The sequence below is a fragment of the Solanum verrucosum genome, unplaced genomic scaffold, assembly GCF_900185275.1.
Source record: "Solanum verrucosum unplaced genomic scaffold, falcon-dt-bn FXZP01000189.1, whole genome shotgun sequence".
Taxonomy (NCBI): domain Eukaryota; kingdom Viridiplantae; phylum Streptophyta; class Magnoliopsida; order Solanales; family Solanaceae; genus Solanum; species Solanum verrucosum.
Window position 1 is genome coordinate 1887142 of NW_026020814.1, and position 16619 is coordinate 1903760.

The following is a 16619-nucleotide window of genomic DNA, read 5'->3' on the forward strand; positions in this document are numbered from 1 at the left end:
AATTATTATTTATTAGTAGTATATATTATGATAAGGATGATCATAGTTTAGTCCTGCTCTTGAAGGTTGCTGAGATAATAATAATAATTAAAAAAAAATTACAATTTCCCCCCTCTAAATTAAGCATCTAATATATTGATCTAGCCAGTTTGTCTCCTTATCTCTTCACTAATATTAAATTCTCATATTTAATTACTTGAAAATGCTAAAACTTGTGGGCGGTTCTGTACGTATCATCAAATCCATTTAAAATTTCGTCTTTTTTATTTTCCTTATAGTTGCAATTTCCTAATGTTGATTTAGAATCTATTTTTAGCTATATCTTATGTTTCGTATTTCTAGTCTAGCATATATTAAATATTCAACATTTTGTTGACTTAATTTTTTCACAACTGGGCATGAGTTGTTACAAATATATCTATTCAGCGACGGAGCCAGCATCATAATTATATAATTGTTTGGATAAGGTCAAACTCAATTTTTTATCAAACACAATATATATATAGTTTATTCAGAAATTAATATCCAAAACTCATAACTAAATTTTTTGAATCTGCCTCAGTATTTATTGCCTTAAAGAAAGAGAGACTTGTGAGGATTTAGAAAACATTTGAATATTTTGTAGGGAGGAATTAATATTGATGATCCAGAGAGAGCTAGGCCTTGCCTTAGAAAACAATTCAGGTCCCTTTAATTATTATTTAATGTTATCCCTTAAGTAAGCATGATTATTAATTGTTGTATTTTATGAATATATTTATTTGTTGCAAATTAATTAAAGCTACTATTATAATTATTAATATTATTTTTTCTTTGTACAGGTACTCCAACTGTCTATTTTTCAACTACGTCTACTCAAACAAAGCGTGTTTATGCATGTAAATTTATACATAGGACAACTCAACAATGCATGAATGTGGTAACAGGTATTAATTATAATCTCTATTTTTTTATGCTAATTATAATTATTTTAATCAAAATAAAATTTTAATCCTAAATTACAGTCCAATAATTAAGTGATTAGAGTGTAATGTAATGTCATTAACTTACATTAATAAATCTTTTTTTTTCTTGATTCTTTGGAACATTAAAGGGATCTCACCTTTTGGTATAGGCTTAAGGCTAAATTATATACTATCTTTTCATAAACATTTTATATTTATAAGTTAAATCTGGTGGATTGTGATTCTCCTGCATGGAATTAAACAAATTTAGATACGTACACTATTGTTTAATCATTTGTTTAATATATACTCTGATAAAAAAAGATAAAATACTCATCACGTTTTCCATTTTAATTTAGAGGTAGTACATAGTTCTGCAGGTTTGTTTTCCCTAATACTATCATTTAGAAAAAAAGAAGTAATTAGGTGTTAATTAAATTAAGAAATGAATAAGTTGCATGATTCATCTATCTATCTGACCTTATAATTTGATTAATTAATTATTAACCACTTGCTAATGTCAGAGTGTTCTGAGTTTATGTGGGGTCAGTCTTTAATCTATTATATATTGGGGAAAAATGAAGGTCAAATGATAGTACATGTACGTAGATAAGTAATTTAAAATAAATTTTTCTTTTTAAATGTGGAAAATAACTTTGAAAAGTAAAAAAATAAATAAAGTCATGAATAACACTCCTATACTTACACTCATATTTTCATAACATGTGTTAAAATTATAAATAAATATTTTTATTTATATACATTAGATATATTATTAATATAATATCGAATACAAGAAAATAAGTTAAATTAATTTATTTTCTTGAAAATCATATCGAAAAAATATTTTTCTACATACCCTTAAATTTATTACCTTATTTCAGAATCTTTTTGCCTCTCTTTAGAGAAAAAAGAAGGGGAAGAAGAAGCAATTTAGTTGGTTTAAGCAGAATAAATAACCCAAAAAAAGCACATTATTAGATAGGGATTTTACTAAAGGGTAAAAATCATTTATTCTGTAGAAGCTACATATATATTACCTGTTATTATATAATAAAATATATCTAACAATGTAAAAAAAATAAAAAATCTTTATCAATATATATAATTAAGTTACAAAATCTTATGCTCTGTAGAAACTATGCATGTTGAGGAAGATCCCCCCCAACCAAGCAGAAATATAAAAGTTGACATGAACAAGTTATAAATCTTTATCAAAGTATGGGAAAAAAAGGATATTGAAGATCTTAAAGAGATTGACTAGCGGCAGCAATATTGGCACATATATACACATATATATATATATATATATATATATATATATATATATAATAATTATAATATATGCTTAGTTTATTAGTTGATGTTGCAGCTTGCATACATAATTATAGGAACATTTGCATTTGCATTGCCTAAAATTATAATGCGTCTCCCATGTGTCCCGTGCTCCCCTGCTTCTCTTTATGTACCTGCCCTAATAAAAAATAACTAGATTTAGCGAAGGATAAATTTTATCACTAAATGGTAAAATTCTACTTAGCAACGAAAGTATTGTCGTTAGTTTCGATTAAATAGTGATGAATCAGGGACTAGTAGTTAATTTTAGGGTTTTTTTTTAGTAGTGCTGAAAAAAAAAAAAACACATCCATCCAGTCTTATCAAAGTTTATATGCTTTGAGCATCATATTCCCTTTTTAACAGTATTTGCGGCTTCTGTTTTACGCACCTCAATCTAGTCTGTCTATCCATCTGAGTCATACTATTTCAAGTTATATAAATTAGACGCGGAGCTATGATTTCAATTTTATAAATGATTTTGAAATTTAGAATAATGTTTCAAATACTAAAAATCGAGTTTTAAATTAAATATTTAATAAATTTTGGAATACAAATAAACTGTGCGCAAAAGCTAATGGATTCGGCAAAATCCAAATGCTAATTTGTAGTTTTCTATTTTGGCATAGCGTAATACGCGGTAAGCGTGATGAAATACGACAATGATAAAATGCTGCGGGACTTTACTTTTCTGAAATCCATAGAGCACTCATATTTTATACCATTGCAAATAATTGTTCATATTGCTACCAACTCAAGTTTTGGCAAATCTAATATAAGCAAATTTTAAAAATTGAGAATTCTTCAATTCTAAAATGTCAACTGATTTTTGTTGAAAATAGTGATCATAGAATTATTATTCTTATTATTATTTACCTACACCTGATAATTGCAAACAACTGTACGGATGCAACATCAAGGGTGTTAATATTAGTCTAAATTAAACAATTATAATTTTCACCATATAACTAGTTAATGTAACATTTTTGTACAACTCTCTTAGTTCTCTTTGTATGAAGTTGTTTGGCCACCTAGGATTTTTTTTTAAAATAATAATAATTGAATAAAGTTTATCCTAGCTAGTCCATGCATGCAGGACAACATGAAACACACATAACTAATTTTGGAGGCATCTTCTTAATTGTTTTTACCTTATTTAATTTGTTATCTATGCAAATAATTAAAAAGAGGGAACATGTAATCAGCAAATGAACAAAATTTGATGGAGTAGTAATTTTCTTAGCTAGAGTACAAACTGCACCTTTTCTTCTTGCTGATTTTTCCAGCTACAATCTCTTGTCATATCCTGTGATATTCCCATTTTGAACCTCACCAGAATTACCTTGCTTCATTTTCAGCCTATGAATGCACCCCTACCCCCTCCCCTCTATACAGAAAAATTAAAGATTAAAATTGTTAACATAAAAAATTTTCATTGAGTTGCTTATTACTACTAGTATTTTCTTGAATTTGTTCTTTCGTTTCATCGAGAATGGTTGTTCCTGTTAGTTGTTTGGCTCTGACTGCTTCGAATTCCCAATCTGTATGAAGCAGAACAAGCAACATAGTGAGCATACAAGAGGCTTGTGCGGCCAATAGTCCGATCCATAATCCTTGAAAATCAAAACCCATATAAAAACTTAGCCCCACTGCTACTGGCATACCAACGATATAAAAGCATCCTAAATTTATATTTGCCCCAACTTTAGGCCTGGCTGTTCCTCTCAAAACCCCACAGCCAGTTGTTTGTGGGCAGTTTCCCAATTCACAAAGCCCAATTATTGGTAAAACAACTGATGTTAACGCCAATATCTCTTTGTCATTAGTAAACATCTTGGCCCAAACGTTCCTCACCGTCACCGCAAAAAATAGAGCTGTAAAACCCAAAATGAAGCTTCCAGCAAGGCCTACAATGGCAGCTACCTTCGCTTTACCTGGTCTCCTTGCTCCAAGCTCATTCCCAACTCTAGTTGATACACTGAAACTAAGAGATGATGGGAAAATGTAAATTAATGAAGTCGTCTGAATCAAAATGCCCATCGAAGCAACCGTTGCTTTCGGGTTAATCAACAACCCACATAGCAAAATCATGATCTCATACCACCACCATTCCAAACACACTGAAATGCAACTTGGGATCGCTAAATTCAAAAGCGATTTCCATCCTTTGAGACACTCCATTGACAATCTCTCCCATGTCTTTTTGTAAACACCAGAAACAACAATATATACAATTAACGAACCTACTAGATTAAAATTTGTCCAAACCCCACTCATAGCAACTCCTCTAACCCCCAAATTAAGCTTAATAACAAGAAGAAAATTTATGGGTATATGCAGAAGAATCGCGAAAATCGCACAACAAGTCAGAGGCAGAGTAATTGATTGAGTTCTAAGGTAAATACGCAACGGATGAAGTAAAGATTGCGCGAATAAATCTGGAAGTGAATAGAACAAATAAGATTGTGCTTCTGTAGCAATATCTTCATCTTGGCCACAATAAAGCAGAATAGTCTTCATATTAACCCAAAACAGAGCAATTGGGAATGAAATTAATAAAAGCAAAAGAACAGTTCTCTGTAAAGTAAGCCCAAGAAGATTATACTTCTGGGCTCCAAAAGCTTGTCCACAAATGGGTTCCATCCCCATAGCTAAACCAGATAGAATTGAATATCCAGTAATGTTAGCAAACCCAATTGCAAGAGATCCGCCAGCAAGAGCCAAACCGCCGAGACGGCCAAGAAAAAGCATAGAGATCATAGAGCGAGAGTAAAGCAAAAGGCCTGTAAGAATCATAGGAAAAGCGATATTAGCAATGGATTTAGCTTCATTGAAGACAAGAGAAGTTATTTTCTTGTTGGTTATGTGGGGGTAAGTGTCGTTTGTTGGGCTTTTAGGTATCAAAGGGGTAGACATGTCGGATTCTTCAGCAACTTTAATGGAGACGAAATTATTTTCTGCATATGCATCGCATTTGCAGGTGAATGGTGGAGTTGTCGGCTTACACATTTTTCTCTCAGGAGAGAAAAAGAAACAAAGAGATAATAGAGTTTATAATGAGGGAACGAACGACGAAGAAGTTTTTGTGCACATTTAAAGGCCAACAAGTGATGGGGGGTTTATATAAGGACTTATCGGGGCTGATTTTTGTCTCAACATACTTTGTTATTTTCTATACTTTTACCGGCCTACAACATTATATACAGTGGAATTCCAATTTTGTTTCAACTAAGATTTTAGGGGCGGAACATTTTAATTTCTTTTTTTTATTTAGGTGGTTTAGCATATTTTTTCCCTTTTTAAGACAAATGTTCAACTGTCTATATATATACATAAAAAATTATAACTTATTTTATGACGACTAGTTCAGTTAGAGTAGTATAGTAACACACGAGTGTGTTGTAGAATTAACTAACAAGGGAGCCAAAAACTGCAAAGAGATGATGGACAAGTCATAAGCAGAGACAATTGATGAAACAACTTTTTGGACAGATAGATAAGGACCCAAAACCGGCCATTTATAAAAAGGCCCGTTAAAGGGCCCAAAGAAATGTATTGTATGTAGAGGCGGATTTATAGGGTAAATTATGGTATACGTAAATCAATGACTAGATATTTTATATACATATTTGTCATTTATATTCTAGAAATTCTAAATCCGATCGTGTGAGTAGGACAAAGGAGCAATTGGTAAGCGAATCAAGTTTTTGCCAGCCATAATAATATTTTTTGGTGCGGCACGGCTAGCCGAAAGTCCAAGACTACTGATCTCCACTCATCTGTTTATCACTTGTTCTTTTTTCTCTTTCAATTTTTGTCCAACACTCTTAATCATCAGTTTAATTACTTGTTTTCATTTTCTGTCAGCTAATTGATCAGCATTTTTGTGATGTTACTTCATCGTTCCACACTCTTTTAACAACTTAACCAAATGGAACATACCAAGAGTCTGTTTAGATTGATTTTATTTTAAGTGTTTTTAAGTTAAAATAATTATTAAGTACTTTTACGGTGTTTGAATAAAAGAAAAAAGTATTGTTAAGTACTTGGTTATAAGCAAAAATAATAAAAATAAGTCAAAAGTTATAAATTAAGACTTCTAACTTGTGATTTTTGGCATATAACTTTACTTAGAAACTTGATTAGAAATGGAAAAACAGAATGAAAGGGATACCAAGCTTTTTAAATTTCATTTGTACAAACTAAAAGAAAAAGACACTATGTCATAATTTTGTGTGTTACTATATTTTGTTTGGAACCCCGGGAAATTTATAGTCGCCATTTTTTGAATGTGCACAGAGTAAATCAGTTTGTGTATGATAACTTACAAATCATATTACACTAGACAAGTTCAATGCAATAAATTTGACTGAAAAGACTATGATAAGGAAAATCAATCATTGGTCTCTCTTTAAAAAAAGTTACAATTTCACTTTTACACGTTTTACCATCGGTTTAACTCCCACCAAAGGTCTTTTAGCTTTTAGCTTCCCCTCTTTCAACATTCACAGCCCATCAATGGTAGAGTCTATCTTTGTTCGAAAAATGTTAATTGACACTCATTTGCTAGAAAATTACATTAATGTAAGTTGGTCAAATGATTATGAATGTACATTGAATTCCTCTTACTTATTAGCTTATTGAGTGTTTACCTTTTTTATATTTAGACTCTCTTAGTACGTAAAATTCCAACTTGGTTGCTGGGAACGGAAACGAAGAGAGTCAAGGAGGTTTGAATAGACCTTTTCAGCAAAAAATTGCATGACTTCCCACCGCTACAACAATAGAGACGGATCTAGAGGGTCGAGATAGTTTTTACCTAAATCCTCTCAATAAATACATTGCATAATGTATATATAAGATCTTTTTTTAATGTACATGCATATATTTTGAATCCTCTAAACACTAGATTATCAATTGACTCCTAAATTTAGGAAATCAAATTCGCCTTGAAATTTAAAATTCAAATTGTAAACACTATCTTTTATTATTTTTCACACTTTCAAAATGAAAATCATGAATCCGCTACTGTCATCGACTTATGTTTTATGCATGGTCCAAATGATGGCGCCGTTGGTCGTATGGAATGGAATGAAAGTCTAAATAAGAAAACATAGAAAGTCAGCACTCAGAATCTAGAAAGAGAATTTGTATTAGCAGTCCTCCTTCCACACTGTACGCCAGCCGTCATCCTATTTAACACAACAAATGTCGATTGATCACTTCTACTTATTATTAATTCTTGCCGTTTTTTTTACTTTTATATATGTATTCGATACAATTTTTTAATTTATTTTTCAAACAACTGTTTTCTGGTACACTGAAACTAACTCTTCTTTCCATTAACTTTTATACATGTATTCGATACAATTTTTTAATTTATTTTTCAAACAACTGTTTTCTGGTACACTGAAACTAACTCTTCTTTCCATTAAAATAATATAAAATTAATTTACATATACTAATTCAGTTTTGCATATTCAGTGGTCACTATTAAAGGAGTTTGTGACCAATTCAAGTATCAGTGCCCTGGTCACACGGCAAAATAAAAACCAGTAGAAAAATTAGTGGGGTACACACAGAAAATTAAAATAAAAAAAATCAAAATCAAAACGTGTGGAATTTTCTCATATATTAACAATGAAAGTGGGGTTACTTTTATATAAGTATATCATTTAGACGCTTGTTCATAAAACTATTATGAGTTCACATTGAAATAAAAACAAAGAATTTTGCATTTCATAAGTTTTAGTCGACATGCTTTTGATAGGGCATGACACATTTTTTATGATGTCATAAAGTTGTGTTCAAATTTCGTACACAGAAACTTGAACGTTTAAAATATTATTACTCCACGTTTTCCCACATTTTGTACTATATAATATTCACCAAAACATAAAAATGTTGATGATGATTTTATCCTTACTAAAAAAAAATTAATATCAACTATGAATTTCATCGCTAATTCATTATATTTTGTTTTGTAGCTAATAGAATTTTGTCACTTATTCATCATTAACTAAGATTATCAACAAATTATACTATTTAGTTATAAAATTTATCTGTCGTTAAATTATTATTTTTAATAGTGTATTGCAATGGAAAAAAGGGGATGGATTTAGAAATATTCATATTCATATAAAAAAGAGAGATGAGGTAAAAACAAAAAACTCAACTGGCCAATTCATTTGCAAGTCGCCGCAATTTATTTCCTTACCCTCGGTCAAAGTTTTTAGATATTGCTGGTTCAATATATGTGTCGTACTTTTTTTTGATTTAGCAATATTTATTTTTATATTTTGATTTAAAATAAATGATGTTTTACCTAATTGAAAAGATATTTTTTATTTTTTTATTTTTCTTATCCCTATTTTGGTGAGTAAATAAAAAAATTATATTAATTAAGAATAAATTAATAAAAATACTATTCTCTTCGTCGATAAATTGAAATCGGAGGAATAGTTACCTTTTTAGAGATGAGAAGATTTCTTAAAAGATACTCCATGTTCAAGCAACAACAAAAAAAACACCTAATATAAATAAAACGAAATAATATCTAATTGCCAATAAAATTTTAATTAATTTTTTTTACAGATGTATAAAATATATGTTATATATATATGATTTTTTTCATCAAGTTAAATTGATTAAGGAGTATAATATTTTCCTTTTTAAAATAAATTAAAAAGAAAAACATGACACATTGACTTGAGTGAAACAAAAGAAGTAATACTAATGATGGAGAAAGAGAAAAAGGAAAAACGGAATCCATTAAAAGCCCTACCAAATTCTAGAAAATGAAGACTTGCAATATATGTTCATAACTGACCTAATTAATTAATTATACTGGGCATGATAATTCAACAAAATTCGATGATCTAAGTCAAATAATAAAGAGTATATTTATAATTATATTTCAAAATTATCATACATGCTAATACAACCGCCCCCACTAACTAGTAAGCATGCATTGTTTTGGACTTTAAAGAAAAGGTGAATCCAAATTATCTTGACTTAGGTGTAAAATTCTTGTTAGCTCATCGACTATGGTCTTCAACTTAATATTCCGATAAAAATAAAATTGCTAACTTAGGTCATTTATGAATTCTCTTGCTCAAAGACAAGTGAATATTTTTTTTGATAAAAAAGAAGTGATTTATTATACTTTAGATTCTTTTTTTTTAAAGATAAAGGTTATCTCCAACTCAAAGTGATAACATTGCCACATCAAAAAGACAAATGAAAGCTGTGAAAGAAAGAATCTCTCAGTTTTTTGTTTCTAAGTTCTAACCTTATCTCGTCGCTAAATGAACAGTTAAATTTTTTATCAAATATATATATAATTGTTGGGAATCTAGTAAACAAAGTAGTCTCTTGATCTGGCAGTAGAGAAGTAAAACTTGCTTAACATTGTGCCTCTTTGATAAGATTTTGATTCCTCGCGGGCACATATAATAAAGGTATAATACATGAACATACTTTTCAATTTGGTCTCATTTGGCATATATATCTTTCAATTATTGGTGACACTTAAACTTGCATAGAGTTAATCAAGTATGCACACACGTCCTACTTGGTGTCCTATATGGCAATTTGCGTCCTACATGTATTATGTCACATAAAATGTATGTGTCTACTTGTTCAACTTTAATTTATACAAGTTTAAATACTTACTTATGCATGCCTAAAGTTAGAGGGTATAATATAATTAGTTGAGTTCAAGTTAAAGGACATATTTATGTATTATGTTTATAATACATTTTTTTCTTAAAATTTGAAATAGTTGAAAATTCATAAACTTTAAATTTTGAATCCGTATACTGAAAACAACGCTAATAACAAAACTATGATACCCATTAAGAAGTAAAGCGTTAACAGAATCAACACGTAATTTAAACACGCATTGTGCGCGCAAATTTAGTAGAAATGAATATCACGTGCAAGAAAACACGCATATCAAATTTTGGTATTGTAATACAGTACCACACTTTAATTTCTCTTAATTTGAAACGAAGAAAACAATATTATAAGTATTCATATTCCTTGTGGAAAGGACTAAGTTGTGGAGTTAATTATAACAATGTCTATTCTTGTTGAATTCAAAGATATAATCGAACAATGACTGTGCTACTAAAATATAATCCACAGTTTATCTCATCAAAACATAGGCCAACGGATTTAAGGATACTCGATTAATTATAAATTCTCTTTGGCGCTAAGTTTGATATATATGTATATATTACTATTCTTTTTGGTCTGTTTTAATTTAGCAAACATGTAATTTACTTTGTTAATTTGTTTTAAAATAAGCATAATACAAGTTTAGGAATAATTTGATTCGAACGTCTGACTTTACCCTAATATAGATACACAAACGTCATGCAATGTTTAAAAGCACAAAATTCAAAAATTTCATACTAGTACTCATGCATCTCTTACACAACATGTACTTAAGACCATAATTAGAACGGCCCTAAAAAAATTATTTCTTTCTTAATAAATTGTGTTATAAATTGAGACGAACGAAGAAAGTCGTAATTAAATTTATAAGTGCTTATCTTATCTTGTTAACATATATAAATATATATATATACACACAACAAACTTAGGAAACACTCCCAAAATCGACTAAGAATTTATTTTTGACTTTCTCCTGTTGTTTAACATGTATAGACACCAATTTAGATTATGAAAAAATCTTTTGAACTGTCGTTTCCGCAGATAGAGCCAATCCTTTTTTGTAATATGCATAGAATAAAACAAATATTTGGGTCAGAAACCAAAGACTGAGCTGTTAAATATATAAATTATTATTAGTCAAAAGTATGTGCATGCATAATTTTGTCTCTTTTGAGAATGTTTTAATTTTGTTAGCCGCATCCATCGGTTGATTGGTAGACTTGGAAAATACTTTGGCATAATTATTTGTGTTAAAAAATCAAGTTTGCAGCTGGATTTTTTTTTTCTAATATACATAAAGCCTGGAAACAGTTGTTATTTTATTTTATCAAGTAGGAGTACTATATATGTGTATTTTCTTTCTTCTATTTTAGGGAAATCAATCATATAAAAAAATGAAATTATGTCAAGCGTATAAGTTTAGTTGAGTAGTAGAACGACTTGAGATTTACTTCTAAAGACATGAATTAATTATTTGGAGACTTAATCTGGATTTTTTAAATAGGATAGCTTTAAACATACGTTAATCTAGCTAATTGAAGATGGTAATGTTAAATATGCCAACTAAGTTTAATTATTTTAGTGGTGAATTAGTGATGTAACAATTGAGTTTGTTATTGAAGTTTAAGGGCATGTGAATTATAAAGATGAAATAGATTAATATTCTTGCTAAATACGTATGTATGTATTCTAGAACTGGATAGTTTTTCCGGATCTCCAATGGACAAGAACAGTTAGCCTTGCTAAATATATATGTATGTTTATTATATACATACACTCACTCACTCACTCGCTAAGCTACATCTGACTACACTTTAATTGTCACCTTCTGATATGTCCAAATGTCAAACTGCATCCATTCAAGTGGGACTTGAGAATTCATTTTTGCATCTCCTATCAAAATACATGAGTGGTCAGTTGCTTCTAATCCTCTCAATCAATTTGACCATTAAGTCTAGATCTCAACACTAGTACTATCAATTTTCTTTTTTACGGAAATCATAAATAAGAAGAAATAATTTTATTCATTAATGCTTTCTTGATTTAGTGTGGTGGACAATTAATATGAGACAATTGTTTTTAGCAAGATGAATGGGACGGAGCGGAGCGGAGTAATAGGAACAAGATTTACTATGTGCATATCCCCAAATTTGAGTACTAATATATAATAGGCCAACTCATTAGGTGCGATTCATAAACGTTTAGCAAAGACAAGCCTTTTTCTCACAATTCAATATTTAAGACTTGCATTTTGTATATGTAGTTAGTTGTTGTGCTTAAAGCATTACAGCAAAAGGGATGGTGATGGCTAATATCAAGCAAAGTACAGGGTTCCTGTCCTAGTCGAAAAGAAGAAAAAAAACAAAAGTAGTAGTACCATAAATGAAAATTACTTGAGGATGGGGGCCATTCTTATCGTATCACTCTTTAAAATCTAAGTTTTCTATGGTTGCTTACTAATGGAGTTATTGTCAAACCTTGCTTCATACATTCCAACAAACCACGCTCCTTATTCTCCCACTAGCCTAAAGGTAGGGTAATTTAAATCACAAATATAACGCCAAAGACTGTTCGTACGCAGAATATTTTGGGACCACATTTGTTGGTGTCCATTTATGAAAACATCCAACAAGTAAGACTAGCAATTTTCATGCAATTATGTCAAAAATACAAACACCATCTGATACCCACCATGTTCACCAATATTTAGCATTTCCGTCATATTGCTCCCAGACCTACAACTGTACTGTTTTTTTCCTTCTTGTCTGAATTAAGTTACTTTGGCACCTAATACTGATATATCTAAGACAGATTCATAGAATCATTAGTTGGCTCTATCATAAACAAACTAGGCTCCTCTACATGTAACTGACAACCACTATAACGAGTTATAATATCTACATACAAAACAATACAACTCATACTTAATTAATACTAAGGATTTGTTTTTTTAACGACTTTACTAATTCCACCGGATACTTGGACACCTCCCCCTCTGACCACCAATGCTAATGCTAGGACAAATGGAAAGAATCACCTAGTATTTTTGTCTGAGTTTTGAACATGAAACCTCAGGGTTCTCAACCACTTCATTGATCACTAGGCCACATCCTTGGGTGCAAACTAATGATTTGGTTTGCAAGACAAGTTACTAATTAATCATCACACTGAGGCTGCGGGGATAAACAAAATTTGTTGGTAAAGCCAAGCTAAGAATGATATGGCCCAAGTCTTACCAGATCAGTATCAAATGGAAAAGAGAGTATCCAGTAAACAAGGCAGATACACGGTAGCAGTTCTAAATCACTTCCGACGGCAAAAACCATCTCCCAAGGTATATTACATTGGTTCTAAAACCCACATGTTACTTTGATGTTCCAGCAACTTCAAGGTGTAATTCTACAAGCACCACTTTCAACATAACCATTCTACAGATATTACTCCAAGTTATCAAAACAGCTTCAAGCAAATCAGGAGCGCGATCTTTCCCGAGCTGGAGGTGAACGACTGCATCACCAACAAAATGATTAAAGTATAACACGTCTAGGATGACGTCAAAAATGACAACAGACAACAGAGGGAAAGTAAACTAGTGAGGTGCAAACCTCCTGCATCGCTCTGAACTTCCCCTCCCATCACGTACAGGATTTCCTACTGGTTCAAGTTTAGGACCTGGGCTGCTGCCACGATTATAACCATCCAGGCTATATTTATCTCTCCTCTCCCTTTGAGGACTAGGACTGGGTCTATCACCATAACCAGGACTTCTGTTTTTCAGCTGACTGCTCATAAGGCCATTTCCTGGACCTGTTCTTTCCCTACGAGGGCTAGGGCTGCGAACATTCCCATGACCAAGATTTCTCTCCTTTCCTACAGCTGGACTATGGCCACGGCCATACTCAGAATTCCTTTCCCTGTGCTTAGGACTTCGACTAGGGCCACGACCATAATCAGGACTTAGCCGATCTCTACCACGACCAAAGTCAGCACTTGGCCGATCTCTACCACGACCAAAGTCAGGAATAGGCCTATCTCGACCACGACCATAGTCAGGACTTGGCCGATCTCGACCACGACCAGAGTCCGGACTTGGCCGATCTCGACCACGACCATAGTCTGGACTTGGCCGATCTCGGCCACGACCATAGTCTGGACTCAGCCTATCTCTTCCACGTGGACTACGAGATCGGCCTCGGTCATAACCTCTCCTGGGTGATTGATTATAGGTTTTACCAGGACCATATCCATTTTTCCTATCATCATCATCTTTGATTGCATACTCCACTGTGATAACTCGGTCCATCAGCTTACTGCATTTAACCAAGTCATAAGCAGTCAAGCGAAGGCTCTGGTCAAACTAATGTGCAAATTTGGAAACTACATGCCCAATTACAACGAAAATTGACAAAGGCATATACCTCATATTTGTAGCATCCAGGGCTCTAGTGGCATCCTCCTGTGCTTCAAATTGAATAAATCCAAAATTCCTTCGGATCCTTATATTGAGTATTTTTCCATATGGATCAAAGTGCCTTTCCAGATCTCTTGTCCTAGTATTATATGGATCAAAATTTATGACAAACAAGGTCTTGGAAACTCTGAAGCTTGATGAAGATTTTTTAGAACCCTCAGGCTTCCTGCTCCGTTCTTCCTGCAGCACAGCGACCAAAACACAGCATAAACACACATATGAAGGAAGGGGAGCAGGCACAAAAATGGATTACCTTAGACCACTCAACACGAAGCCTCCGTCCCTTTCTGCCAAATTCTATTCGGTCAAGCCCCTGAATAGCATCCTCTGCATCTCTTTCATCATCCATATAAACAAAAGCAAAACCTGAAGTTTGATGCAAGAAATAAACTGAAGATTAAACAAACACTCAGTTGGTGACAACAAGAACCCCCCAAAGAAGGATTCCGCTAATCATAAATACTCTACAAAAAAAAGGAAAGATAACTTTATCCAGTAAATGTGCAAACCATCTAGCTAGCATTTCATTGCATTACAATCACTCTGTCAAAGCTAGAAACTTTGACACCATTAAAATCAGCAACAGACCTTCAGTGGTGGACTAAAGATGCCAGGGAAAGGTGGATGTCACATGATGGGATAATGTAAAAGAGTGCCTTCTCCATTTTAAACTGCTGCCTCAGCTTCGAGGTCGGCACTGTGACAAGTCTGAAAATGAAGGCGGGGCAAAATTCACGAGGAATGAAGGGCAATAGTGTCTGAGAATAATATGTGATTGTGATGCCATGATGTATCAGAGAGCTCTTGTTGAAACAAGAAGAGAAACTTGTCACGGTCAGGACACGAAATAGACACCGTCCATCAGCAATGGGTATGGACATTGCAATGTTATCCTGCGCCAAAGAATCAGTTGAGTATGGGGGTCTACGCTTAAAAAAATACACTTTTTCGGTAAACATACCCTAATACCCCACCAAAACTCAACAAGACTTCTGCTGTTGAGCCAAATAAGCTTGACTGGATCTCTCATCCAACAAAGCCACAATGTAAAGATGGGAATGCAGCATCCACATCAAACCACTTTGCGGTCATTTGAGCACTGAAAACACAGAACGGGCCAAGGGATACAATAACCTTGTTCATATTTCATCACTCAATCGCTTTGCAACCATCAGCTTTATTGTTGCTTGCTATGCTGAACTTTAGCAAGACACAGACTTCACATAATCTGGCCCAGTTTTACTGGTAGTCAATAGTGGTGGGCTCTGTCTTACTCGGATTGCAGAGAACGTTGTTTAGCAGTATGTATATAATTGATGAACAATTGGCAAAATAACACTTGGCCAGACCATTTGATGCCATAGTGCTTATTGCCCATAGTTAACAAGACATAAGGAATAAAGATTATACAGAAGAAAGAATCCGGTTATGTAAACAACTACCCTATTAGATGAAATCACACCCAGGTACCTACTGCAGGAAGAAACTCACTGGCAATAAGATGTGCATGTACTAAGAAATAAGAATTACATTTCCAACTTCTAAGATACACAAAAGAAAATAACAAGACCTCATTGGGGAGGCCTCACATACAAGTAGTTAACACCTAACAAGACACCCAATTAATCAAGTACATATAATTTTATATCAAGTATGGTACACCATGAATCCAGGGGTTAGTGTCCGTAACAAGTTATCGCCACAACTTAAACTCGCCAACAGGGTCCATCATATTCAAAAAAGGAAAATTAACGGTTAGAAATAAGACAAGTGGCACTGAAAGAAAATTGACATGTGTTAAAATCTTACCAGATTTCATATCCACCCTATCAACCTTCCCGTATCTTTTGAAAAGCCTTTCCAGCTCAGGCTGTCTGGTTTCAAACTCAAAGTTTCCACAGAAAATTGGCCTCATCCTTCCTGAACGGAAGATGTCAGGGACTGCTAAACCTGAAAGGAGACAAGTAGATGTGTATGGCTACAGATAATATGAAAAGAGCAGTTTCATCTAACTAACGTGATTTATTGCGGTAGAGCAGTTGAGCATTTAACAGTTGTCCATGGATTGTGTTCAGAGTTAGCTTACACCCTTCCTTTCGGACAATCCTAAAGTGAACATGCATCCTTCATGTGACTCCTCGAAAATGCTGCCAGGTGCGTGACAGATCCTTCAAAAGTAGTGATTTTTG

General features: G+C 32.7%; 2 protein-coding genes across 4 annotated transcripts; both read right to left on the reverse strand.

Annotated features, from left to right (window-relative positions):
* Nucleotides 1-3497: 3497 nt before the first annotated feature.
* Nucleotides 3498-5364, reverse strand: LOC125813216 (protein DETOXIFICATION 49). The gene has a single exon (XM_049492697.1). It carries the CDS (start codon nt 5286-5288, stop codon nt 3696-3698), a length of 1593 nt encoding a protein of 530 aa, XP_049348654.1. The 5' UTR covers nt 5289-5364; the 3' UTR covers nt 3498-3695.
* A 7841-nt stretch (nt 5365-13205) lies between these two features.
* On the reverse strand, nt 13206-16415 carry LOC125813227 (serine/arginine-rich splicing factor RS31-like). Of its 3 annotated transcripts, XM_049492708.1 has the most exons (6): nt 16240-16382; nt 15019-15323; nt 14684-14796; nt 14378-14610; nt 13565-14269; nt 13206-13466 (listed from the first exon to the last, which is right to left on the reverse strand). In XM_049492708.1, the coding sequence occupies exons 3-6, from the start codon at nt 14777-14779 to the stop codon at nt 13430-13432; spliced, it is 1071 nt and encodes a 356-aa protein (XP_049348665.1). In that variant the 5' UTR covers nt 14780-14796; nt 15019-15323; nt 16240-16382; the 3' UTR covers nt 13206-13429. The 3 variants fall into 3 exon arrangements, with proteins under 3 accessions (XP_049348665.1, XP_049348663.1, XP_049348664.1); XM_049492706.1 differs by lacking the exon at nt 15019-15323 and having other exon boundaries at nt 16240-16415; XM_049492707.1 differs by lacking the exon at nt 16240-16382 and having other exon boundaries at nt 14940-16177.
* Between the last annotated feature and the right edge of the window lie 204 nt (nt 16416-16619).